General features: G+C 43.3%; 1 protein-coding gene across 1 annotated transcript in view; it reads right to left on the bottom strand.

Moving 5' to 3' along the window:
• The window catches only part of vwa5b1 (von Willebrand factor A domain containing 5B1), a 318,959-nt gene that overhangs the window by 122,102 nt on the left and 170,573 nt on the right, over positions 1-26,284 (bottom strand). The window contains exons 9-13 of the mRNA XM_068016745.1: positions 24,621-24,823; positions 17,175-17,289; positions 15,507-15,692; positions 4,638-4,827; positions 3,228-3,424 (exon numbers count right to left, since the gene is read on the bottom strand). Of these exons, the coding sequence (XP_067872846.1) occupies positions 3,228-3,424; positions 4,638-4,827; positions 15,507-15,692; positions 17,175-17,289; positions 24,621-24,823 (891 nt within the window). The remainder of the gene's footprint in view (positions 1-3,227; positions 3,425-4,637; positions 4,828-15,506; positions 15,693-17,174; positions 17,290-24,620; positions 24,824-26,284) is intronic.

The raw sequence follows: 26,284 nt of genomic DNA, 5'->3' as shown, positions 1-26,284 counted from the left end.
GAAAGTATTTGGGGAGGGGGGATGTTGGGTGGAGTCAGTGGAAAGGGTGTGGGACCAAAGATAATGGCTTTGGTCTTTCCAATTTTGAGCTGGAGGAAGTTATGAATCCAAACCATATGTTGGACAGGTAGTCTGACAGCACAGAGGCAGTCTAAAACAACTCCAAAACTTTGTGAAACATTGTGATTTGTCCTGCCAGTCATAGATGCAGACAAATGCCATCAGTAGACAAGCCCATTACTTGGTGTCATGGTTCTATGCACTGCATCAATGATGCATGTTCTGAAACTGAGCCTGCATGACATATCATTGGGGTTTCTGCTGACACCTTTCAGGGCAAAGTGAATTGATAACTGCTAACAGGTACTGCTAATTTGGTATCTTTAGCAAACTTTGACATCAACCCCTTTCTCGCTATGTTTGAGAACATAAGTGGTCCCAACACTAATCCCGAGGGTGAACTACTAAGCACCATACCTGCCAGTCTGAGAAAAATCAATGAACTACAACCCTTTGCAGTCTGCCTTTCAGGCATCTCTGCCCATACTAATACTTCCATTTGATGCCATCGGCCCTAATTTTCTCAACCATGCATAGCAAATGCTTTCTGAAAGTCTATACTAACTCCTACATCTCCCTTGTCTCTGCTTCTCATTATTCTCTCAAAATGTCTAACAGGTTCGGCAAACATGACCACCCCATGTTGATGGTATCTGATCAATCCATGGTCTGCTATGTATTAATTTATTTTGTCTCTAAGTATAATCTTATAGTATTGCTAAAAACAGAGATATTTTGTCGAAGCTTTTCGTCTTGCACTCATTAGGAAAATTCGTAAGAATAACCAATGTAAGGGAAAACAACAAATTTATATTATATGAGAAGAGAGTGCTGATTCATTGGCAAGTGGACTCTGATTGGTAGAGGCATTGCCATGTAGAATGCACCAATTTACGGTGACTGATGGTTAACTGCCAAGCTTTGTTTGAAAGTTAAACCAGGCAGCTTGACTCTGATTGGTCAAGGAATTGCCCTGAGGAATGAACCAACGAATGGCTGTTACTTATTTTGTTTAGCTGAAACAGACGCAATGTGTGTACATGTTCTTTCTGTCTGCAAAGAACAGGGCCACTGTGAGCCCGACTGATAAGGATTATTTAGCAAGTTTAAGGCACTGATAGAGGCCACTTGGCCCATCATCTCAGTGCTGGATGAAAAACGATCCTCTTATTCTAATCTCATCTTCCTGCATTTGGTCCGTAGCCCTGCAGCTTAAAGCACTTGAGGTGCATATCCAGATTCCTTTTGATTCAGATTCCTTGCAGGCAGTGAGTTCCAGACCATCACCGCCCTCTGGGAGAAAAAGTTTTTCCTCATCTCCCCTCTAATTTTTCTACCAATCACTTTAAATCTATGCCCCCTCGTCACTGACCTCTCTGCTAAGGTGATCAGACCCTTCACCTCCACTCTATCAAGGCACCTCACAATTTTGTACATTTCAATCAAATCTCCCCTCAGCTTTCTCTGTTCCAAGGAGAACAACCCCAGTCTATCCAATCTTTCCTCATAGCTGCATTTTTCCAGTCCTGGCAACATCCTCATGAATCTCCTCTGTACCTTCTCTAGTGCAATTACATCCTTCCTGTAATGAGGTGACTAGAACTGCACACAGTACTCAAGTTGTGGTCTAACCAATGAGTTATACAGTCCCAGCATAACCTCCCTGCTCTTATATTCTATGCCTCGGCTAATAAAAGAAAGGATTCAATATGCCTTCTTAACCATCTTATCGACCTGTCCTGCTACCTTCAGGGATCTGTGAACATTCACTCCAAGGTCCCTTAGTTCCTCTACATTTCTCAGTATCTTCCCATTAATCGTGTATTCCTTTGCCTTGTTTGACCTCCCCAAATGCATAATCTCACACTTCTCCAAGTTGAATTCCGTTTGCCACTTTTCTGCTCATCTGACCAGACCATCAATATCTTCATGCAGCCGACAGCTATCCTCCTTGATATCTACCACACGGCCAATCTTTGTGTCATCCGCAAACTTCTTGATCATGCCCCCTACATTTACGTCCAAATATTTAATATACACCACAAAAAGCAGGGGACCCAGTAATGAGCCCTGCAGAACGCCACTGGAAACAGCCCTCCAGTCGCTAAAAAACCTGTCAACAATTACCCTGTGTTTCCTGCCACTGAGCCAATTTTGCATCCACCTTGCTGCATTTCCCTGGATCTGATGGGATTTTATTTTTTTAACCAGTCTGCCATGTGGGACCTTGTCAAAAGCCTTGCTAAAATCCATGTAGACCACATCAACTGCACTACCTCATCCATCTTCCTTGTTACTTCTTCAAAAAATTCAATCAAGTTCTATCAAGTCATTATCATATAGTTAAAAGAGAACATTCAGGGCTCAGTAAAAGGTTGCATCAAACAACGTGTCCCTTCCACTGTTTGCAACAGGCAAGGTACAGACCGTGCCCACCATTCTATGGTTGCAAAACTCAAAACAGTGTCCAACATTAGATGTGATTCCGTGATTGGACAACATTTGCTAAATAATCCTCAGTGTGCTGACAACCAATGTAAGATTGTCAGTCGGGCTCACAGTGTGGCACATTTGCGCGTACTGGAAGCTACGTATATTAATACACAGGGCCCTATTCTTTGCAGACAGACAGAACATGTACACGTATTGCGCCTGTTTCTGCTAAACAAAATAAGTGTCAGCCAGTCGCTGGTTCATTCCTCAGGGTATTGCCTTGACCAATCAGAATCAAGCTGCCTGGTTTAAAGTTCAATCAAATCTTGGCAGTTAGCCTTCAGTCACCATAAACTGGTGCTTTCTCCATGGCAATGCCTCTACCAATCAGAGACCACTTGTGAACCAATTACCACTCTCTTCTCATACAGTATAAATTTGTTGCTTTCCCTTCCATTAGTATTCTTGAGAATTTTCCTAATGAGTACAAGACGAAAAGCTTCGACAAAATGTCTCTGTTTTTAGCAATATCAAGTTCTGTACTACCAAATGACTATGTATAATTTTATATTTGGCCTTTAAAACTGACAAAGCATGTGTATTTTTTAATTTATGTGGGCATTGCTGGCAAGACCAGCATTTATTATCCAGAAATGGTGGTAAAATTATTTCACAATTTTGTAAAACTATGATTCTGACAACAGGTACTTACTTTCCAGGTAAAGGAAACTTGCCTGAAACTGCCTTTGCCAAGGAGAGACACTTTCTGGGCTGTTCCAACCCACAAGTTGCTGAGCTCTTGCTCTTCGGAGAGGGTTTTTATTGAACGCTGAAGCTGGGTCACTGGGGGTCAATGCTCTCTTAGTGTGTTGTCCGACTATGTAATTAGTGCTGTATGCTCTTCTTCTTGGCGATGTCTTTGATTCAATACCTTGAAATATATTTTAAGTACAATTTATACTGGGTTAACTGCATCCTATCTTTCTAATTCCTTCTTGGTAAATTTTGTACCTTTCAAAATCCAAAATATTCCACAGATATTGTTCAGGAATAGGTATGTATTCAGATGCAACTTATAACTGATATCACAACTTCTCTTTTCCTTGCTGCCCCGTACCAAGCTAGGCGATCCTGGGGGCACTGCAAATTTAGCCAAGGTTTCCATTCCTGATTGCTACCCAGTGATCCTGCTGGATATTATATGTCTATATAACCTTCATATAAAATTTATAAAGTAAAATTGTTGCAAAAATCATGGTAGATCTGGAGTCCACTGCCCAGTTCAATGTTGCTGAGAAGACAGAAACTAACTTGACTTTGTTGGCCACCTCAGTTAAATACTCTGTAGCCTTAGAATCAAGGAATATACAGTTAAAGTGGCTATGTGAGTGAGATGCAAGGTTTTGTGCCTGTGGTACAATTTCGTAGCACAAATCTTTGCCTGGTCGTCTATGGTTCAATGGTCTCCCCCTGGCAGCTCACACAAGTAACTATTTATGTCTGAGTTTAGGCAATGGTGCTGGAAGACATTATGACTGAGTCTGATCCTGGCTTCATCCACCATCCACACACACACAATTTCCAGTGGGCATTATTGCCCAGCAATCAGGAGCAAGAACCTTTTCTGCTCTCTTTCCCTATCCCTAAGCTGGAGGTTTTGAAGCCCATTGTAGGGTTCCAATTAGCTAACTCAGTACAAACCAGGGCTCAAACTGGGATCTTCCGGGTTTGGGATCTTCCTGGCTCAATCTCAGACCGGGCAATGTGATTACCAACTGACCAATTAGAGGAAGCATCACTGGTTGAATCCTCTGCCAAAATAAATTATACAAGAATTTCCCAGTCCAATTGTTCCATTGGGGCAGACTTTGCTATTACTAACATGTATCCAACATACTCATCAGTATCCAAGACAGCAGCAAAGTAAAAGTCTGCTAAGATTTTTACAACAATTCTAGTTTAGAAATGTTAAACTCACTTTTTATATAAAGGTTGCACTGCCTAAACTTCTAAAATACTGCCATTGAAAAACAAAAGGTTCAGCATTACACCGGAAGCTGTTACTGTTAGGAACTTCTGGCTGACATGTCCCTTTTAAAAATAAATTCCATAATAAAGAAAAATCCCAACCCCAGTCACCTTACCTTTCTTTTCGTGGTTTTCTTTAATAGAGGTCACTTCTTGAGGCTGTTCCTTTACGGAGTCCACTACAGAATCTCTGCAGCTTCTCAAACTCTCAGAGTTTATCCAACCAGCCTCTTCTTCTTGAGAATGGTAAAACACTGAACTGTTGGATTCCTGAGACCACATCGTGCTGCATCTACTCTGCTTGTCCTCAAACAAATCAAGGGGGAAAAAAAACACTGAATCGGAGGCAAAATACTGCACAAAAAAAAACAGCTGCTGTGGTTATCGATGCAGTCCTGGAGTGCTTCCTACCGCTCCAGTAATTGGCGTTTTACAAATTCAAACCTTAGATTCCACTGACCTTCAAACTTGCTTGCCTTAACTAGCCAAGTTTCACCAACTCTCAGCTAAACTACAAGTTGGCCTATTGTGCAAGTCAGAGGAAGGTTAAGGGTAGGACCACTGCTGCATTGCCGAGGCACAGATCACACCTAACTGAAGCAGGATGTGTGTCAATGGGAAATTCCATAGACGAACAGAGAGATTGAATAAAAAAAAAGTGAATGAGTGATTGATGATGTGCACAGGCGATTACAGCCAACGTCGAGTGTCAGCATCGTTCAGTTGGTACCACTCTTTTCTCGGAGCCCAGAAGGCTATGGGTTCAAAAGCCATTCCAGGACATCTTCATATAACTTAATTTAATATTTGAGTACAGCGGGACTGATGTATCACTGCAACATGCTGTACTATTGGATGCAATGTAAATCACACTCTTACAACAGTAACCTCTGCATTCCTATTGCTGCATTTCTGAACAGTTAGTTTCCTTATTTTTGCAACAGAAATGTTTATTATTAAAAGAACATAAAAATGCAAAGATTTCATCTGGTCCATCTCTCCTGTGACAGTGCTGACATAAATGCAACTCCTCTTAAATCTCTGCTCAAACTCTGTTTTTTAAGTACTTCCTCTCATTCTTGTGAATAACTTCAATCCTGCTTCACCATTGATTATTGGAAATCGTTGTAACTTCTTGCCATGATATTGTGAATAAATTGAATAAAAAAACAGCCATGAAGCCCTTGACCTTTTAACAACATCTGTGAACACAAATATTGTTTGATTTCCTTTTTGGGTACCTTTCAGTCTTTCCTGACAGATACTACCCACAACATCAGCAAAATGTCAAGTTCAATTGTATTGGATAGAAAATCTCTAACACAAGGTAAAAGAGCTCATACCAGTGTCTCAGAAAGATAAGCATTTTTATTGAAGATAGTAAACACAGAAATCATACAAATCAATGTCCACAAACAGAACAGTGACACCATCCCTTCCTCCTTTAAGCAAACATTTCATGTCCAATTGTAGTTACATCACTGAAGTGTGGACACCTCCTCCCTTTTAAAGCTCATCATCTACTGTATAATAAATATCTACTGAATGGGATGGCAAACATACTTGGATTCATTCTCTCCCAGACTTGCACATTGTACAGCACATGATCTCTCTCTGTATTCCTTCTAAAACTTACAGGACATTCAATATCAAGTTGGCATCAGCTAAACACCATGGGCTGTTTTCCCTACAGGGGTGGGAAACAGGAGTCAGGACTGGTTCCAGGTCCGAGATCACCCCCGGTGGGGGGGGGGGGGGGGAGCGGTAATAGTCACTTATTGGGATGTTCACAGAGGTGCCCCCTTAAATAGCATGGAGACAGGTTCTCTGTCCAATTAATGGGCGTTAGATTTGTTGAAAATCATGAGGGGTCTGGACAGGATAGATAGGGAGAAACTGATCTCATTGGTGGAATTAGCGAGAACCAAAGGACACTGATGTAAGGTGATTGGGAAAAAAATGGTGACATGAGGAAAAACTTTTTCACTCAGCGGCTGGAATTTTATGCCCTCCCCACCCCACCACCCAAGAGCGGGAAGGTGGAGTGGAGGGGGGGGCGTAAAATGGAGCGGGAGGCTCAGGGGGGCCTTTCTGACCCACTCTCGCCTCCGCCGTCACTTTATGCAGGGTGTCGGCAGCTAAAATCGGCCCGCCTGCCCCAGGCCAATCAAAGCCCTTAAGTGGTCACTTAAGGGGCTCCGCCTGCTTCTACAGAGATTTTACCCGTGGCTGGTCGGGCGGCCAGGCCCAAGAAAAGCCACCTGTTAAAAGCAGGCGGCTCTCTGACGTCCTGGGGGGGGGGCGGGGGGTGTGCCTCAAGATAGGGCACCTGTGCCTGACGGAGGGCCGCCCCTGATGCCCCAACCATCCCCAAAACCCAACACACCTTCGTCCCACCTCAGACCAATTAAAGCCGGGGGGACCCGCAAGATGCGGGTCGGATCCCCAGGCCAGGCGGAAGAGGGTTCACCACTGACTTTTCAGTTGCTGGACGGCTCCCATCTGTCTAGGGTAAAATCCTGGCCAGCGAGTGGTTTGGATCTGGAATGCACTGCCTGTGAGTGTGGTGGAGGCGGGTTTAATCGAGGCCTTCAAAGGAGAAATGGGAATTGGATAATAAAATGAAGAGAAAAAAATTGCAGGGCTTTGAGGAAAAAGGTGGGGGAGTGGGAACTAGGTGAATTGCTCTTGTAGAGAGCTGACATAGACACAACGTGCTGAATGACCTCTTTCTGTGCTGTAGCCATTCTATGATTCTATGTCACATTCTAGTGAGTAAGCTGAAATAGATTGGAGGGAAGGAAACTCGTATGTTTATGGAAAGGTATTTAAAAATAGCAAAACAGTAAGCTGCAGAAGTTACACATTTAAACATGGTGAGTCTGCCGTTAACACTGATTGAACCAATAGCTGTTTGTATTGGATATGAAATGTGAACCAACTGGATATTATGTCATTAACAGTTAATCTTTAACCACATTAAAAGCAGTTCAGTTGACATGCACTAGAATGTTAGTGCTGTCACACTCACCCTTTATCTCTGGTTTGTCTGGTCTGTCTCAGTATTGTGTACATCAGTGAAATAGTCTTCAAATTGGCACTCAAAGTAATTACCTGTTTTCTTAAAAGCATTATTAAATCTTTCTTTGTGAAGCCCTTTCTTATTATGAATATTAAACAGTATTATGATTTAGATGTGGGGTCTGTGATAATTAATCCCTTTGAAAACGGGTCCTTCGACAAAAAAACGCTTGCGACCTCTGGCATAAAATATTGAAACTTCACAGCTGATTGCTTCCAATTGTGTGAAAGCCCTTTGCTCACAGTACTTGTTCTGAGAGGTTACTTTCCCTACTTTACAAGTTAATTTCACTACTTTGGATGTGACGTTCATCACTTTGGAAGGTTCTACATTTATCTCCACTTTGCAACTGCGATCTATCAGTTCAGCTCTGTACCACTTATATTATTTTAGCTTGGACCTCAGGTGAGGACCAAGATGGATAGGAGGTTCAACAGCACCAGCAAAAGCCGTAAGGGTACCTTCAGAAGGAGGCAATACCCGCAACACAGGGTGTACAAGCAAAGGATCAACTTTCTGAAGATGTCGGAATATCAGGGCCGGATTTTATGCAGCCAGAGGTGTCCTGATGCTGGGCCAGAAAGCCGTTTGGGAAACCAGCAGCTGCATTTTACAATGTATGGGCAATTAACAGGAGTGGTGGTCACTGCTGGTACTGCAGGATGACCAGCAGCAGCACTGGAGCCTCAGAGAGGAGGTAGGTGGGAGCGACCTCATTGGGGCCAGTCAGGCAGGCCCCGGAAGTGGGGGGGAATGTTGGCATAGGGGCGGCCTTTGCTGCTGGGGGCCTTCGGTGGGCCACAAATTGCTCAAGCAGGAGGCCCCTCCAAGCCCACACGGAGGCCACCTGGTGTTACTGGGCGGCCTCCACAAGTGACAGAGGTAAAATGCCAGTGGCAGCAGAATGAAGCCCTCAAGTGGCCATTAATTGGCCTCAATTAGCCTTTGGGCAGGAAGGCCGTTCTTGGCCTTCTCCACCCCTGACTAAATTGAATGGCGTCTGGAAGGCGAAGGGCACTCCACTCCCGCCTTTCCTCACAATTTTATAAGCCCCCATAATACCCTGCCTGTTCCTACAGGGCTGATAAAATTCCGCCCTTAGTGTCTCAAGAGGTTCAGGGTCTCACGTCAGGTGGTGGCAAATCTCCCAGTAAAAGACCCGCTGCAAATTGGACAGGGTGTCCAAGCTTTACAAGTGGTTGTCAAAGTCACCATCACCCTTAATTTCTTATCCTCCGGTTCCTTCCAGGGATCTCAGAAACATTTGCAGAATCTTACAGTCAGCGGCCCATCAATGCATAAGACTGGTGGTTCATGCCTGCTTGCCAGGGCAGGCGATCATGTACACTTCATCATCGATGATACCAATCCGAGTGAGCGAGCCCTTGGATTTGGAGCTCTGGTTGACTTCTCAAAGGTGCAGGGTATCATCGACTGCACACTTGTGGCAATGAAGGATCCCCCACAACCGTCCCAGATCACCCTGAAGTCTTCGTCAATTGCTAAGGATTCCACTCCATCAACGTGCAGCTGGTATTCAGCCACAAGAAGATGTTTCTGCAGTGTGCACAAGATTCCCAGGGAGCTGGCATGATGCTTTGGTCCTGCACCAGTCCAGCCTCCCTATGCTCTTTGCACCTCGGAACAGAATTACTGCTGGTTGCTTGGAGACAAGGAGTACCTTCTTAAAACATGGTTGACAACACCCATGAGGAATCCAACCAATGAGGCACAATAGCACTACAATGAACACCATATGAAAACCAGATGTGTAATTGAGCAAGCAATTGAATGCTGAAGATAAGATTCAGTTGCCTGGACAGATCAGTATGCAGCAGCCAGGGTTTCCAGAATGCTCATGGTGTGCTGCACTCTGCATAACATTGCACAACAGTGAGGCTTGGATCTTCAGGAGGAGCAAGACCCAGTGCACTGAGCCTCTTTGGAGCAGGAGGAAGAGCCAGAGGAACATAATGTGACCAAACACCAGCAGTGGTGCACATTGCTGCCCAGGATGCCCTCATAATGGTGAGATTCAGTTAGCTTCCACCAGTCCACCCATCTGGCAGCCACATACTAAACCTCCTTCCCACCCCCTTCCCCCAATACAAAGACCACCAATTAACCAAGCATCCCATCCACAGCCCCACATTGCTCAGCTTTAAGTCTTGGCTTCCCAATCATCACAAGTCAAAAGGTCATTTGCTAGGAAGCAACCAAAAATAGGCAAGATGGGAAAGAGGTAAAAACAAATGGCGGGCGGATGGAGATGTGCGAACTGCAGAGACAGGGAAGGATGGATGTATCCGCAAGGTAAGTTGGTGTGAGGAATGATGTGCTGGGGTAGACTTGAGAAGGCAGAGTAAGAAAGTTTGAGTATGACACACATCAGGATATAGTTGAATTTGCCACTGTACTGACCTTTTCTGCCCTAATTAGACCATTAAATTGCTTTTGGCATTGAATCCATGAGTGTGGCACCTTGCTCCTACTGCTGATCTCTCCTGAGCAATCTCCAGCCATGCCTTCTTGCTTTCACTGACAGGTTCCTTCCTCTGATCAGTAAAGAACACTATCTCCCTGTGGGGCCTCACAACCCCCTGTGTCACACTCAGTGAGGCATCACTAAAGAGAGAACAGACTTGGAACATTGGGTTTACATTCTGACAGTTCCTTGTTCTACCACCTCCAGAATCCATCAACAGTCATCTTTGCAGTGTCCCTGTAAGTGCTGGAGTTAAAATCAACTCATGCAGGTTGTCACCACTCCCACACAACCTAATTGGTTGCAAAACCCTGAAATCAGATACAAATGCAGTGGCCGGGATACAAATCCATTGAGAAACACGCTGCACTTACTACTGGGTTTCCTGCACGCTGCTGGAACACCATTCCTCAACAAACTCCCCCCCCCCACCCCCCCAACCCCCACGACAACCCTCATTCTGGTCCCAGCACATCTTCAACTTACAATTCCCCCTTGCACTCAGCCATCATACTCTCCACAAGCAAATAGTCGGGACTCATACATTAAGAAAGGTCTGTTGGGCAAGGTTCCAAAGAATTGTCAGAGTCTGGAGAACTAGACATCAGTGTGAATCAGAAATGTCAGGAGTGGGAAAAATAGAGTAAAAACTTTGGGACGTTTTTAAAAAAAGTAAGCAATGTTAAATTTAACAGTGACTATACTGGGTTTCAAAGCCAAGTTCTCTTCAGTGAAGAGAAACAATTCCTGTCATGTTGATCCATGTACACAATTTTGATTTAGCTTTCTCTCAAAAAGGCAATATAACGATGATTTCAAGATCACAAGAATGATTTCATATTACAGCAGTACAGCTACACTGAATGAATCACAGTTCCCAGCTCTATCTAAATTGATTAGTGAGTCACCAGGCAGAGCCTGGTCTTTCATAAACAAGCATCATATTTTCCTTTATCAGAAGCCAAATTGCGTGAGCACAGGATACAATTGAACAAATGTTAATAGCAACAGCTACTAACACACTTCTGTCTCTTCAATAGTAGAAATGACCTTGAGTACTTAGAGTGATATCCTTGACATTGGTTCCATATTCTTAAAAGGCTGTTGGTCATTTCCTGGGTACCCCAATGTCTATAGTTCACTTCTGCAGTCATCAAATACCACTGGTAGCTCCACTTCTGTTGGGCACCTGTTACATTCAAATGTGTAAACTCATCTCCTTAAAGGTGCCAAGGACATAATTATTGTACCAACAACAGTTTAACTTCAGTACTTAATTTCTGTATCAGCTGTGGCTCAGTTGGTAGCACTCTCAGTTCTAAGTCACAAGGTTCTGATTTCAAGTGTCACTCCAGGAATTAAGCACAAAAATCAAGGATGACACTACAGTGCAGTATTGAGTGAGTGCTGCACTATCAGAGGTGCTGTCTCTCAGATGAGACATTAAACCGAGATCTTATCCACCCTCTCAGTTAGATGTAAAAGATTCCATGGCTTGAAGAGGAGCAGGGGAGTTATCCCTGGTGTCTTGGTTAATATTTATTCCTCAAATTAACATCACAAAAACAGATTATCTGGTCATTATCACATTGCTGTTTGTGGGAGCTTGCTGTGCACAAATTGGCAACAATATTTCCTGCACTACAGCAGTGACTACTGTTACAACCAGGTGATAAAGGGGTCTAGCGTTTCCTCTCAGCCTTCACCTGGTATTACCATAACAGGATTTAATTTTAAACACACCTTGTTTTTAGCTCCCCCTTGGTAAATCCTTGTTCCCTGCTTTCCAATTGTAAGGCAAATAAACCAGACAAACAGGTTTTCTTAGGTTTAAAGAAGAAAAGTTGAACTTTATTAAACTTAAACTCTAGTTTGATTAACGCCTACGGATGCGCGACGCGCCCATGCGAGCATGCATATGCGATACACACATGCAGATAGATTCAGAAAAGAGCAGAAGAAATAAAGTGGAAAAGTTTGAGGCAATATCTGAAGATGGTTTTTGGTTACTGTTCTTAGAGCTCGCTGAAGAGTCCCTGATTGTAGGTTGGTCTTGCTTTTCGTTGGGGCCCAGTATTCTTCTTAAACCTTGTTCAATGTAGGAGACTTTTCTCTCTTGAGGTTCACGTTTTCAGTGGAGTTGGAGTTCCGTGAGAAAGAGATGGAAGCAGACAGGAGTGATCTTCTCAGTCCAGGAGCAAACAGTCTTTGAGTTCATACTGTTTGTACAATTCAAAATAACTCAGGTTGCCCAGCAGGTTGGTCATGTGACTAGCTGGTTTGACCACGTCTGTGTTTGTGGATTCTCTTGTCTTAGCCGAGCTTGGAATGTTTCTTCTTACACACAATACCCGGTGATCAAAGTCCATTTTAGGATAAGTGGATAAGGGAATAGCCCTTTGTCTCCACAAGCACTGTCTGTTAGTATGCAAATATTTTTTCAGCCAAATGTCTGGTGATTTTTTAACAAATCCTTTCTTCACTCCAGCAACAGTTTAAAATCAATGTTCATATGACAAAATTAATATGCCTCATTTTTGGCAGGTGGGGGGCCTGCATGACACTACACTTCAAAATCATTTCATTGGCTGTAATGTGCTTTGAGATGTCTGGTGGTCGTGGAAAGTGCTATCTAAATGCAAATCTTCTTCTACCTACTGAGAGCTGGAAGTGTAACTTGATCTGCCATCTCTGAATCAAGCTCTCACCAAGGAATAGAGGACTCTGCACACTCCTGCTTTCATGAATGGAAAAGTTAAATCTTATTAAATCTAGTTAAATCTTAATGTTGCACAAGCTAATCATCAATGCAAAATGCATCTGGCATGTACTTTATCTTATGCTCTATGTTACAGTTTTCAAAATGAATGCATGACAGTAATGCCATAAAGACAGTGCCAACAGCGTAGGACCGATGACCTGAATTTTCTACCCATTCTCTTACATTGGCTCCACTAACTCCACAGAAGAAGGTTCCAGTCTAACAGGAAGAAACAGCACAATGGCACAAGAAGACACAACTTCATGAAACCAACATACACTCATCAACCAGTTCAAGACCAACCTTTTGGATCAATATTGTACGAGTAAGTAGATTTCATGTGTGCACATTTGGGTTATATTTGCAGCAAACAATTAAGCTTCCTGGTTTCTTCCAACAACGCATGGCATAACTCATATGCAGCATAGCATGCACAATGCAGCCCTAAATATCAGAGGAAACATGTGGGAGTCTTTCAAACGTCAGTTGATTAGAATCCAGGATCAGCATGTTCCTGTGAGGATGAAGGATAAGTTTGGCAAGTTTCGGGAACCTTGGATAACGAGGGATATTGTGAGCTGAGTCAAAAAGAAAAAGGAAGCATTCGTAAGGGCTAGAAGACTGGGAACAGACGAAGCCCTTGAAGAATATAAAGAAAGTAGGAAGGAACTTAAGCAAGGTGTCAGGAGGACTAAAAGGGGTCATGAAAAGTCATTGGCAAACAGGATTAAGGAGAATCCCAAGGCTTTTTATACATATATAAAGAGCAAGAGGGTAACCAGGGAAAGGGTTGGCCCACTCAAGGACAGAGGAGGAAATCTATGCATGGAGCCAGAGGAAATGGGCGAGGTACTAAATGAGTACTTTGCATCAGTATTCACCCAAGAGAAGGACTTGGTGGATGAAGAGTCCAGGGAAGGGTGTGTAGATAGTCTGGGTCATGTCGATATCAAAAAGGAGGAGGTATTGGGCATCTTGAAAAACATTAAGGTATATAAGTCCCCTGATGGGATCTACCCCAGAATACTGGGGGAGGCAAGGGAAGAAATTGCTGGGTCCTTGACAGAAATCCTCTGGCTACAGGTGAGGTCCCAGAGGACTGGAGAATAGCCAATGTTGTTCCTTTGTTTAAGAAGGGTAGCAAGGATAATCCAGGAAATTACAGGCCAGTGAGCCTTACGTCAGTGGTAGGGAAATTATTGGAGAGGATTCTTCGGGACAGGATTTACTCCCATTTGGAAACAAATGGACTTATTAGCGAGAGGGAGCATGGTTTTGTGAAGGGGAGGTCATGTCTCACTAACTTGATCGAGTTTTTTGAGGAAGTGACGAAGATGATTGATGAGGGAAGGGCGGTGGATGTTGTCTACATGGACTTCAGTAAAGCCTTTGACAAGGTCCCTCATGGCAGACTGGTACAAAAGGTGAAGTCACACGGGATCAGAGGTGAGCTGGCAAGATGGATACAGAACTGGCTCGGTCATAGAAGACAGTGGGTAGCAGTGGAAGGATGCTTTTCTGAATGGAGGGATGTGACTAGTGGTATTCTGCAGGGATCAGTGCTGGGACCTTTGTTGTTTGTATTATATATAAATGATTTAGAGGAAAATGTAGCTGGTCTGATTAGTAAGTTTGCGGACGACACAAAGGTTGGTGGAGTTGCGGATAGTGATGAGGATTGTCAGAGGATACAGCTGGATATAGATTGGTTGGAGACCTGGGCGAAGAAATGGCAGATGGAGTTTAATCCGGACAAATGTGAGGTAATGCATTTTGGAAGGTCTAATACAGGTGGGAAGTATACAGTAAATGGCAGAACCCTTAGGAGTATTGACAGGCAGAGAGATCTGGGCGTACAGGTCCACAGATCACTGAAAGTGGCAACGCAGGTGGATAAGGTAGTCAAGAAGGCATACAGCATGCTTGCCGTCATTGGTCGGGGCAAAGAGTATAAAAATTGGCAAGTCATGCTGCAGCTGTACAGAACCTTAGTTAGGCCACACTTGGAATATTGCGTGCAATTCTGGTCGCCACACTACCAGAAGGATGTGGAGGCTTTGGAGAGGGTACAGAAGAGGTTTACCAGGATGTTGCCTGGTCTGGAGGGTATTAGCTATGAGGAGAGGTTGGATAAACTCGGATTGTTTTCACTGGAACGACGGAGGTGGAGGGGCGACATGATAGTGGTTTACAAAGTTATGAGTGGCATGGACAGAGTGGATAGTCAGAAGCTTTTTCCCAGGGTGGAAGAGTCAGTTACTAGGGGACATAGGTTTAAGGTGAGAGGGGCAAAGTTTAGAGGGGATGTGCGAGGCAAGTTTTTTACACAGAGGATGGTGAGTGCCTGGAACTTGCTGCTGGGGGAGGTGGTGGAAGCAGATACGATAGCGATGTTTAAGAGGCATCTTGACAAATACATGAATAGGATGGGAATAGAGGGATACGGACCCCGGAAGTGCAGAAGGTTTTAGTTTAGACAGGCATCAAGATCGGCGCAGGCTTGGAGGGCCGAATGGCCTGTTCTGTTCTGTACTGTTCTTTGTTCTTTGAAACCACAGTGCTCATTGTATGTTGTAAATTTAACCTGGTCAGTGCAAGGCTGGCACATTAAATATCATAACAGGTAAGTATAACAAAATGGAGAATTTCATACTTACTGACTTGAGATTAGGGTGATACCTTGAAGTGTCGCATACAATGCAGTATCCAATTAATCTGTCTCCAGGGAACAAGTAACCTGGTCCCACTGGGGAAATTAGTACCTCAGTTGTTGCAGGAAAGAACCATTCGATTGTGATATCACTGAGAACAGGTGCCATTGCTTTCTTCAGGGAATTCACCATCTACCAAACAGAAGATTGGTTTATTATTCCTTTGTCACTCAAGTTTAATTTGTGTATCTGCTCCTGGAAATGTAGAAGCTCTGTCTCATTCCCATTTCAACACTGCTGCTAAAGTCAGGCCAGGAAAAGATGACCATTTAAACACCAGATAGTGCCAGTGAGAAGTTTTTACACTGCTAGACCTCAAGGCAGGCAAACCACCAGAACTCTTGAGTTTGACATTTACTCCAGTCTGTGTTTTTTCTTGTTTCTCAATTGGAATGTGTTTTAATGACCTGCACTTGTTGTTAGAACTCACTTGTTCTGAATTTCCACATTTTAAATTCTTTTTTCCTGAAATTATTCTAATTTTTAGTCTCATGGCCAATATAAACATATTCCTACTTTTAAGATACCAACTTTATTCAATGTGGAATCTTTGAAATTGACTTCTCTTGTAAAAATGTGGACAATGTGCGGCAAAATGGCCACCGAAGGTCAGGTGACCTGGCCTGTGTATTCAAACACTGCTTTACTGTCTCAAAAGAACAAAAGGATACATTCCAGACTAAGAGGTGTTGACTACACCCACCCTGGAATCAAGAGACATTCCTCAATTGAATAGATTTCTTCTGAGACAAAGAAGGTGTGAAGTAGACACTGCATAACAGAATGATACCCATCCAGACATTAATGGATGGCCACGGATTCCAAATCCTGGTCCATTGTGTGGTCACACTGGGGAGAAGGCCATGTGTCAAATAACAAAACATGCTAATATGATGAATTTTGACCTTAAAAGGTAACCCTCTGGAGAGAGGGAGACAGATAGAGAGAGAGAGAGAGATCATAGCAACATCACAGAAAAGGCAGTCCAGCCAAGGGCTGTGGGAAGATCCAGCCTAAACACAAAGAAGCCCTGATGCTAATTCTACACTTCAACTTGGTGCAGCAGAGAACTGAAAGTGACCGCCACCTCCAGTCTGAAATCTTAACCACCAGAAATCTACAACACCTCAGCAAGTTCAAGACTACAAACACCCAGGCCTGCATCTTTAAAAAACTCTCCTACTTAGAAGATTCAACAGGTTTACTGTAAACCATGAACACCTACCACACCTTGAACTCTTACCCTATACCTTTTATCTATCTTCTCTTGAGAGTGCATATGAGAATGAATGTGTGCGTGAGTGGTGTTGCGAACATTTCGAGGAATGAATATTGTTCAATAAATAGTTAATCTTCTGTTCTAAACCTGCAAGAAAACCTGTCACTGTTTATTTGGCAAGTAAAATACTCAGGGGCTAACTCATTATTAAACAAAATATGATTGCGGTTAGTTGGGAGGTGAGCAGTGGGAACCACCCACACTCCTGTTTGTCAGATTGGAATTTGATTCAGCTGAATCTTCAGGCTATTATTTACCAAATATGTTTAGCCTACTAACATTAAATCAAAATTAGATCATTGTTAGTAAATCTCTTTCAAATGTCTATTTTGTACCTTTGGCTGTAACCTTTCCCCTTCAGCAAGAAATTCTGCTGTTCCTTTTGAAGCAGAAGCTAATCCCAGCACCAGTCTTCTGCAAGCATTCTGTCCAATTCCAAAACTATAGCACCTGAGGTGAAAGGTCAGCGTGAGTATTGTTTGCAAAAATATATCAAGCCGTACTAACAGAAAATACACGACAGCCATTTCCTTCCATTTGCTTCTGCCACTCTGCCAGAAATCAAAATGGAAAAGTAATGAAAGATCCAATGTGTTCAACATTCCCATGTATTGTAATGAAACCTTCCCAAGGGCAAAATCGGAATGCCTTATGCTGCTATAAAACAGCGATAAATTCACACATAATTCATGTAAAATCAATTTAAAATGTACACACTTTCAACATCACAGGCTGCTCTTGCAATGTCTTAGGCTTTCTGGTTGCAACATCTAGTTAACGGTCTATTTTTGAACCTTTGGTTGTGTGTCCTGGCCAATATTTATTCTTCAACCAAAATGAGTAAAATAGATTATCTGATAAATTATCAAATTGCTGTTTGTGGGAGCTTGCTGTGCGCAAATTGGTTGCCACATTTTCTACATTACAACAGTGACTACACTTCAAAAGTACTTCATTGACTGTTAAACACTTACAGATGTCTGGAAGTCCTGAAAGGTGCTATAGAAAAGTAAATATTTCTTCCTTTCTTATCACATCAAGGACAGAAAAAAGTTTCTCCCCTTCGAGATTACAGGTGGGATCAGCAAATAGCACAGTTGTTTCAATAACAGTGGATAGTGCATTGCCCAAAGATGCATTTTATAGAAAGATGACTGCCCCTTGTATTTTTACACAGCCACTGAAAGGAATATTGCAGCGATTACAGCAGCTGAGTCTAACAATAAAGTGCATCAAATTGTAAAATCCCTGGCATAAGGCTATTATTGAAATTGGCTGAATAGATTAAAATTAATGCTGAATCAATCAAAAATTTATGATCTTGTGATGCAATGATTAGCCTGTAGATTGTATGAAGAAGGGACTTAGCAATGGGACAGTGGAGCCGAGACTGAACAAGGGGAGATAAAATTAGATAAATACTGTGGCTGCAAGAGCAGGTCAGAGGCTAGGAATTCTGCAGTGAGTAACTCACCTCCTGTATCCCAATGCCTGTCCACCATCAACAAGGCACAAGTCAGGAGTGTGATGGATTGCCTGGATGGGTGCAGCTCCAACAACACTCAAGAAGCTCGACACCATCCAGAGAACAAAGCAGTCCACTTGATTGGCACCCCATCCATCACCTTCAACATTCTCTCCCTTCACCGCTGATGCACAGTGGCAGCAGAGTGCACCATCTACAAGATGCACTGCAGCAGCTCACCAAGACTCCTTCGACAGCACCGTCCAAACCCACGATCTCTACCACCTAGAAGGACAAGGGCAGCAAATGCATGGAAACACCACCACCTGCAAGTTCCCTTCCAAGCCATACAACAACCTAACTTGGAACTATATCATTGTTCCTTCACTGTCACTGGGTCAAAATCCCAGAATTCCCTTCCTAACAGCATTGTTGGTGTACCTGCACCCCAAGGACTGCAGCAGTTCAAGAAAGCAGCTCGCCACCTTCTCAAAGATAATTAAGGATGGGCAATAAATTCTAGCCTAGCCAGCGATGCCCACATCCCATGAACGAATAAAAAAAACTTTAAAATGATGACATGAGGCAATTTGAGATGCAATAACATTGTAATCAAATCATCTTTTTTACAATAGTGTGGGTGTGCTGATCAATGTCGCTACATCTGATAATGTTATTTATGTCAAGAAGTAATAGAGGCACTGTAATCTCTGCAGAGTAATTACCCCTCGGGAAGCCTCTTGTGTGTGCAGCAGTGCTGCCTAAATACTCCCTTAAATATAACTGAATGAAAGTCCCAGTGCCCAGTGCCTACTGCCAAATATTGAGCCAAGCCACAGAGGCCGGGAAGGTCCCATGTTCAACCTTCAGCCTGAATTTCTTTATCTTATTAAGCAAATTGTGAGGTGAAGTGTTAAGTTTCCTATAGCCCTTACCGATAGCCCCCGATATTTACGGGAGAGCCAGGGCCGGCGGGGGGCAGGTCCTGGGGATTGGGGAACCGGGTAATGAGGGTAACCCGAAGTCCCAGTCCAATTTAAAGGTAGGACATTGTTCGAATTTTTGGACTCTGATTCCCAGCCAGCAGCCAGCCAGATTGATAGGCCAGGGTGGGGGTGGTCAGAGGAGGTTGGGGGCAAGGAGTGTGGGAGGGCCTGCATACAAGACTGCAGCTAGGGAGCAGAGAGGCGGGCGGGAGAAATTGTAGAGGAGGGTTGAAGAGATCACAACTCTGGGGAGAGATTATGGGTCATGGGAAGAGTGCCGGGGTTTCAGATTAAGAGGCTGAGGTTCGGCTACATGCAGAGATTCGGTGGATTCTTTGGTGGGGTGGGGGGGGCAGGGAAAGGAGGTTAACTCCTGGTGAAAGACTCCTGCTCCTCCTGGCCCACATGCAGTGCTGTAAAGGCACCAATATGATGGATCTGGCCCTTCTCACCTCCCTTCAGCTGTTGGGTTTTCCGAGCCCTGAGAAATCTAGCCCAAAGGTGCCAAGTTTAGAGAATTGGAAAGTGGCAAATGTGACACCCTTGTTCAAGAAAGGGTGTAAGGACAGTCCTAGTAACTGCAGGCCAATCAGTTTAACATCAGTGGTGGGTAAGGTTTAAAAAACACCAACCAAGGAAAAAATGTACAGGCACTTGAAGAGCTTACGTAAATTAATGTAAAAGGCAGATTGTGCTTGACTAATCTAATTGAATGTTTTGATGAAGTAACAGAGAAGATAGTTGAAGGGAATGCAATGACATTGTTTATATGGATTTTAAGAAAGCATTTGACAAATCGTAGAATGGTTACAGCACAGAAGGAAGCTGTTTGGCCCATTATGTCAATGCCAGCTCTCTGCAAGAGCGACTCAGCTGGTCCCACTCCCCCTCCTTTTCCCGTAGCCCTGCAATTTTTTTTCTCTTCAGATAATTATCCAATTCTCTTTTGAAAGCCACAATTGAATCTGCCTTCACCACACTTTCAGGCAGTGCATTCCAGATCCTAACTCCTCACTGTTTAGAAAAAGTTTTTCCTCATGTTGCCTTTGGTTTTTTTGCCATTCACCTTAAATAGGTGCCCTCTAGTTCTTGATCCTTCCACCAATGGAAAGTTTCTCCCTATCTACTCTGTCTAGATCCCTCATGATTTTAAAAACCTCTATCAAATCTCCTCTCAACCTTCTCTGCTCCAAGGAGAACAGCCCCAGCTTCTCCAATCTATCCACGTAAATAAAGTTTTTCATCCCTGGAACCATTCTTGTAAATCTTTTCTGCATCCTCTCCAATGCCGTCTCACCTTCCCTAAAGTACAAAATTGAGGCTCCTGAAATAGGAAGTTCAGTATCAGCTTGGATAAAACATTGACTTAAGGACAGAAAACAGTGTGTTGTGGTAAATGGTTGTTTTTCAGACTGGAGGATGGTAGACAGTGGTATTCTCCAAGGTTCAGTGCTAGGACCACAGCTTTTCTTGATATATATATTATATATATAGGAGGTGTGGCAGACAGTGAGGATGATTGCAGTCGACTGCAACAGAACTTAGATAGGCTAGCAGAATGCCAGACAACTGGCAGATGGAACTTAATACAGAGAAGTGTGAGGTGATGCATTTTGACAGAAGGGATAAGGAGAAGCAATGTCAGCTGAATGGCACAGTTCTAAAGAGTGTGCAGGTACAGAGGGACCTTGGGGCTCATGTGTATAGATCTTTGAAGATGGCAGGATATATTGAGAAAGCAGCTAGCAAAGCATTTGGGATTTTGGACTTCATAAATAGAGGTCTGAATACAAAAGTAGGGAAGTTATGCTGAATCTTTATAAAAGTTCTGGTTTGGCCACAGCTAGAGTATTGCATCCAGTTCTGGTCACCACACTTTAGGAAGGATGTGAGGGTCCTTCGGAGGGTGCAGAGGAGATTTACCAGAATGGCTCCAGGGATGGGGGATTTTAGCTACAAGGTTAGGTTGGAGAAGCTGTGGTTGTTCTCCTTGGAGCAAAGGAGATTGAGGGGAGATTTGATAGAGGTGTACAAGATTCTGACAGGTTTGGATAAGGTAGACAAAGAAAAACTGTTCCCGTTAACTGATGGTACAAGGAATAGGGCACACAGATTGAAGGTTTTGGGCAAGAGATGCAGGGGGAAGGTGAGGAAGAACCTTTTTACGTGGCAAGTGGCAATGACCTGGAACTTAGTGCCTATGAGGGTGGTGGAAGCGGAGATGATCAATGATTTTGAAAGGAAATTGGATGGGCACATGAGGGAAATAAACTTGCAGGACTACAGGGATAGAGCGCGGGAGTGGGACTGACTGGATTGCTCTACGGAGAGCCAGCATGGACATGATGGGCTGAATTCTCCCTTCTGTGTTGTAATGGCTCCATCACTCTATGATTTATACATCTCTCTTGATTAAATATTACCCAGAATCAAAAGTAGCCCCTTTCAATCGTAGCTAATGTCACAGTAAAACCATTTCAGTTGGCTTCAGAGCTTCTCTGCTTGGGTGGAGAAGAGAAAATAATGGTCAGGAAATTCCAGTGTTGGGAGAGGTCATAAGTCAGCAAATTCGCTAATGCTGGACCAGAATGTGAGTCGGATCCAAAGTATGCCAAGGTTCTGCTCTGGATGCACTCAGTATAAATTCTGTCTAGCTTCAGGCCATGCTGAAAAAGTGTCATTGGGAGGAATATTGCCGCCTTTGAAGATTTTCAGAGGTCGTGAACAAAAGTGGGTCCCAACCTTGCTGGTGATGCCTGGCCATCCGCCTGCATGATCTTACCGGAGGCAGCCAATTAAGAGGCCATCACTAGGAGCATGTCCAATTAAGGAAGGCGGGCAGAACAGGCACCGCCTGGTCCAATGGGAGGTGCTGCAGTGATGTTCTGCTGGAAGCCCAACAGGAGAGTGGGGAGCTGCTGCGGCAGGTGGGAGAGCCAGAGGGCATCTTGCAGCATCCTCTGAAGATGTAGGAAAATGTTTTAATTATTTGCAGCCACAGCTGCCAGGCCATCATTGTGGCGACGCCCCTCTCAGGACAGCCTGCAGCTGCAGCTGCGGCCTCGTGGCAGAAGCAGCTCCAGAGTGGGGATAAATAAAGGAGGCTTTGCTGGCCCCTTGGTCTGCCACTGAGAGGAGCTGCCAGACTTTGCTCACAGCATGCGGCCCATCCACTGTCGATAAGATCTGGGTGGCGTCCCCAACCTAACTTCAAGTGATCAGTTAATTGTTACTAATAGGCTACTGGCTGCTGTTGGGTGGGTAGCTGCTTCCATTGTTCACCTACCTTCAGCCAGATCGCCTGGAGGCGGGCATGTGTCAGCCCACCAACCCAAGGATGACCTTTCAATTTCCTTCTCAATCCAGCCTCCGTGAGTCTCATAATTTGGGGTGGCACAGTGGCGCAGTGGTTAGCACCGCAGCCTCACAGCTCCAGCGACCCGGGTTCAGTTCTGGGTACTGCCTGTGTGGAGTTTGTAAGTTCTCCCTGTGTCTGCGTGGGTTTCCTCCGGGTGCTCCGGTTTCCTCCCACAGCCAAAAGACTTGCAGGTTGATAGGTAAATTGGCCATTATAAATTGCCCCAAGTATAGGTAGGTGGTAGGGGAATACAAGTGAGGATGTGGTAGGAATATGGGATTAGTGTAGGATTAGAATAAATGGGTGGTTAATGGTCGGCACAGACCCGGTGGGCCGAAGGGCCTGTTTCAGTGCTGTATCTCTAAAAAAAAAATTTCACCTAATGGCAGTCGTGGAAATGGTGGTGTTTGGAAAGGCGATATCACCCATCCTAAATTCAGCATCTTCTGCCTTCTCATCCACTTTTGAGAATGTGTGTCACTATTTAATAGGAACTGGGCCTGCTCATTGAGGTGAAGTACTTGGTTAAAGGGATGTTGCTGAACTGTTTTTGCTTGTGGAGACATTCTGCATAGCTGGGATTCAGAGCAAGTATTGGGGGGTGGGGGAGAACCACTGCTATATACAGGAAGTCTTCCCCTACATTCTGCAATACCCTGGGAAAGCATTGTATTTAAAGGAAAAGAGAAGCCAAATTAATCTGTTGGTACCGGTATTGACCTTAACACACTTTATGAGCCTGTTGCCCAAGAACTTTGTCTCAGAGGACTGTGCTTTAGGCATGAGCCTTTGGAAAATCTCTGTTCAATTCAGCAGATCAATTTGCCAAGTCCACTATTCAGAAGCTCTCACTGTGTCAGAGCAAGTAACCACAGCTGATAACTTTTACAACACAGCCTTATTCCAGGGAGCCAGAGGGAATTTTTGCCAGATCTGCCAATTTTCTGTTTATTTCTTTACAACTCACAATTCCCCTCTTTACCAGGACAGTTCATTTTATACAATTCAACAATCCTTCCAAACAGATGATGGAAAAGACCAGCAACGTTTTCAGAATCATGAGATTTGTTATGGGTGCTATTGATTGGACCCATGTGACATTGCATGGACTCAAATTAAACTCCATGTTTATATAAAACCATATGAACTAGGAGCAGGAGTAGACTATTTGGCCCCTCAAGCCTGCTCTGCCATTCTATAAGATCATGGCTGATGTGTTTGTGGACTCAACACCACTTTCCTGCCTACCCCCGATACCCTTTGACTCCCTTGTTTGTCAAGAATCTGTCTACCTCTGCCTTAAAAACATTCAATGACCCTGCCTCCACCACTCTCCAGGTCAGCAGATTAAATCACCCCACAACCTTCTAAACTCAAGAGAATTCCAACCAAGTTTATGAAGCATGTCCACACTATTTATCCTTGAAGCCTGGTATTCTGGTGAATCTGCAGTGTAGCCCCACCAAGGCCAATATATCCTTATACCCAGAACTGAACAGAGGAGAATCAAGCCCTAGGTCTCCGATAGATGTTGCCTTTAGAGGCTGTTCTGTAATCAGTGTCATGGTAGTTTCTAATTGTTGATGTATCAAGTTCTTCACATTATTGTTCTGCTCTGCAGGGACTAAAATTAATTTTGACTCTGAAGTATATGAGGGAGAAAGGAATAGAAGGAAGTGCCGATCGGGTGAGATGAAAAGGGAGTGGGATGAGACTCCTGTTGAGCTTGAACACTGGCACAGACCAGTCAAGCCAAATGGCCTGTTTCTGTGTTGGAAAATTCAAGCTAATTCTATGTAAAAAGCTTCATTGAAAACCTTTTAAAAATTAGAATATTGCCTCCACTTTTGCTTAGGAGCTGAATAGAACTAAGAAGAAATTACAAATTTGCAGCATTCAAAAAGATAAAATTTTACAACAATCTGTACTTTTAATTCAAGGCCAACAGAACGAGAAAATTTTTGTGTATTACCTGCTCAAATGTGCATGGTTGCGGATCAGTTCTATCACTTTCCCTGTGTTACTGACAGATCCATCAGTCAGAACGAACAGCAGCCGTGGGTGACCTCTGTGAATTGGCTGTCGGAAGATCCAACTCAGGGGTAGCAGCAAGTTTGTTCCTCCCATGTCAGCCTTGATTTTTCTGATATAATCACAGGCTACAGCCAGCGTCTCCTGCAGAGATTTATTTTAAAACATTGCAATTAGAAGCTATGGAATTTTAACATTTCTAATTATCTGTCATTTACTCTCAAATATCTGGTTCAAGCTGAAAGTGTTTTTTTTGTCAACTATTATTTCCATGGCTATCAAATAAAGCAACTTCATGGCATCAAATCAATGAAACTAATTTGGAGTAATGCAGGTTGGCCGGTGTATAGAACTAATAATTTGAATTGGAATTTGCACCGGATAAGGTCTTTGATCTTGAGGTGCGTGGGTGGACAGTTAGCAAAAGCATTATTCTGCTCATTTCATGTGGCCATCACTTTAGTCTCATGGCAGCTTATCTCAATGAAGATGAATATTATTAGCTTTCTGCCAGGCAGCCATGTGCTTTCCAGTAGGGAGGATAAAAGATAAACTATTGTGGCTCGTTTGTCTAATAATTCTCCCCCCTATCAGGTGGGTACAGAAGTTGTTGAGATCTGTCATTGAGATTGCTCCACACTCCCAATGAGACAGGATGTATAGACGAAGCAATTTCAGATGTTTCAGATGTTAAAAGTTTGCAGTAAAAATCAAGATGAAGACAAGTGTCAGGAATGAGAGAAATAAGATCAGTTCCTCATGGGTGTGTTTGATTTCCAGCTGATTTCTGTATACCAAGACACTTAGTGTTGTGAATAAAGCATTTTTAGATTGCTAGTTAAAGTTTCTTTGTTCTCTTTACAGTCAGCAGTTAAATCAAATATCATGCCATAAAAAAATCAATTTCAAAGGGAATTGAATTCCACCTCTTTAACTTCCCAACTTAACAATGAAACACCATATTCACCAACAACCTTACTCTGTTTCAGTCTGTGTATGAGGGAGCCAGTTCTTCTATGCCGGAGCATAATTGTGTTCAATATCCTCCACATTACTTTGCATATCCTGAATCATCAGTTTCATATTATAGAGCATTTGATCATTTACATTTTCTTTGAGCAAGCTAAACATCACATTTGATATTTTTATTTGTGTTTAACCCTTAGTCTGCCAATAGTCTCAAGGAAATAACAATCTCCCTCGGAGAGTCAGTTTTCAGTTTGCAGACTCTGAAACTGAAACAAGTATTCGTATTACAGTAATTAAACTGTTCAGATAATGAGTATGACATTAATGTAATACTGTTGTACAATAGAAATAGACTTAAAATATAATTTTAATGGAAAATAAAATATAACAACAATTTTGCTCATTGTCTTGCTTTCCCTCATTCTTCCTCCTTCCCCATTTTGTTCTCCTCCTTGTTTTACTGCTTTGACTTTAATTGTTTTCTATCCAAATCTAGTCTAAATACCACTTTTTCTTTCCCTAGGTTTCCCCATCTAGTTTGGAAATAAGAACAACTACGAAAAAAAGCCTGCTCTTTAATTGGTTATGAGCTGGCTCCAAATGTTTGTTTTTCCAACCAATTGAAAGCCCTACATC

This window comes from Heterodontus francisci, chromosome 37 (assembly GCF_036365525.1).
Source record: "Heterodontus francisci isolate sHetFra1 chromosome 37, sHetFra1.hap1, whole genome shotgun sequence".
NCBI lineage: Eukaryota > Metazoa > Chordata > Chondrichthyes > Heterodontiformes > Heterodontidae > Heterodontus > Heterodontus francisci.
Note: the sequence above shows the minus strand (reverse complement) of the source record. Positions and strands in the feature narration are given on the sequence as shown.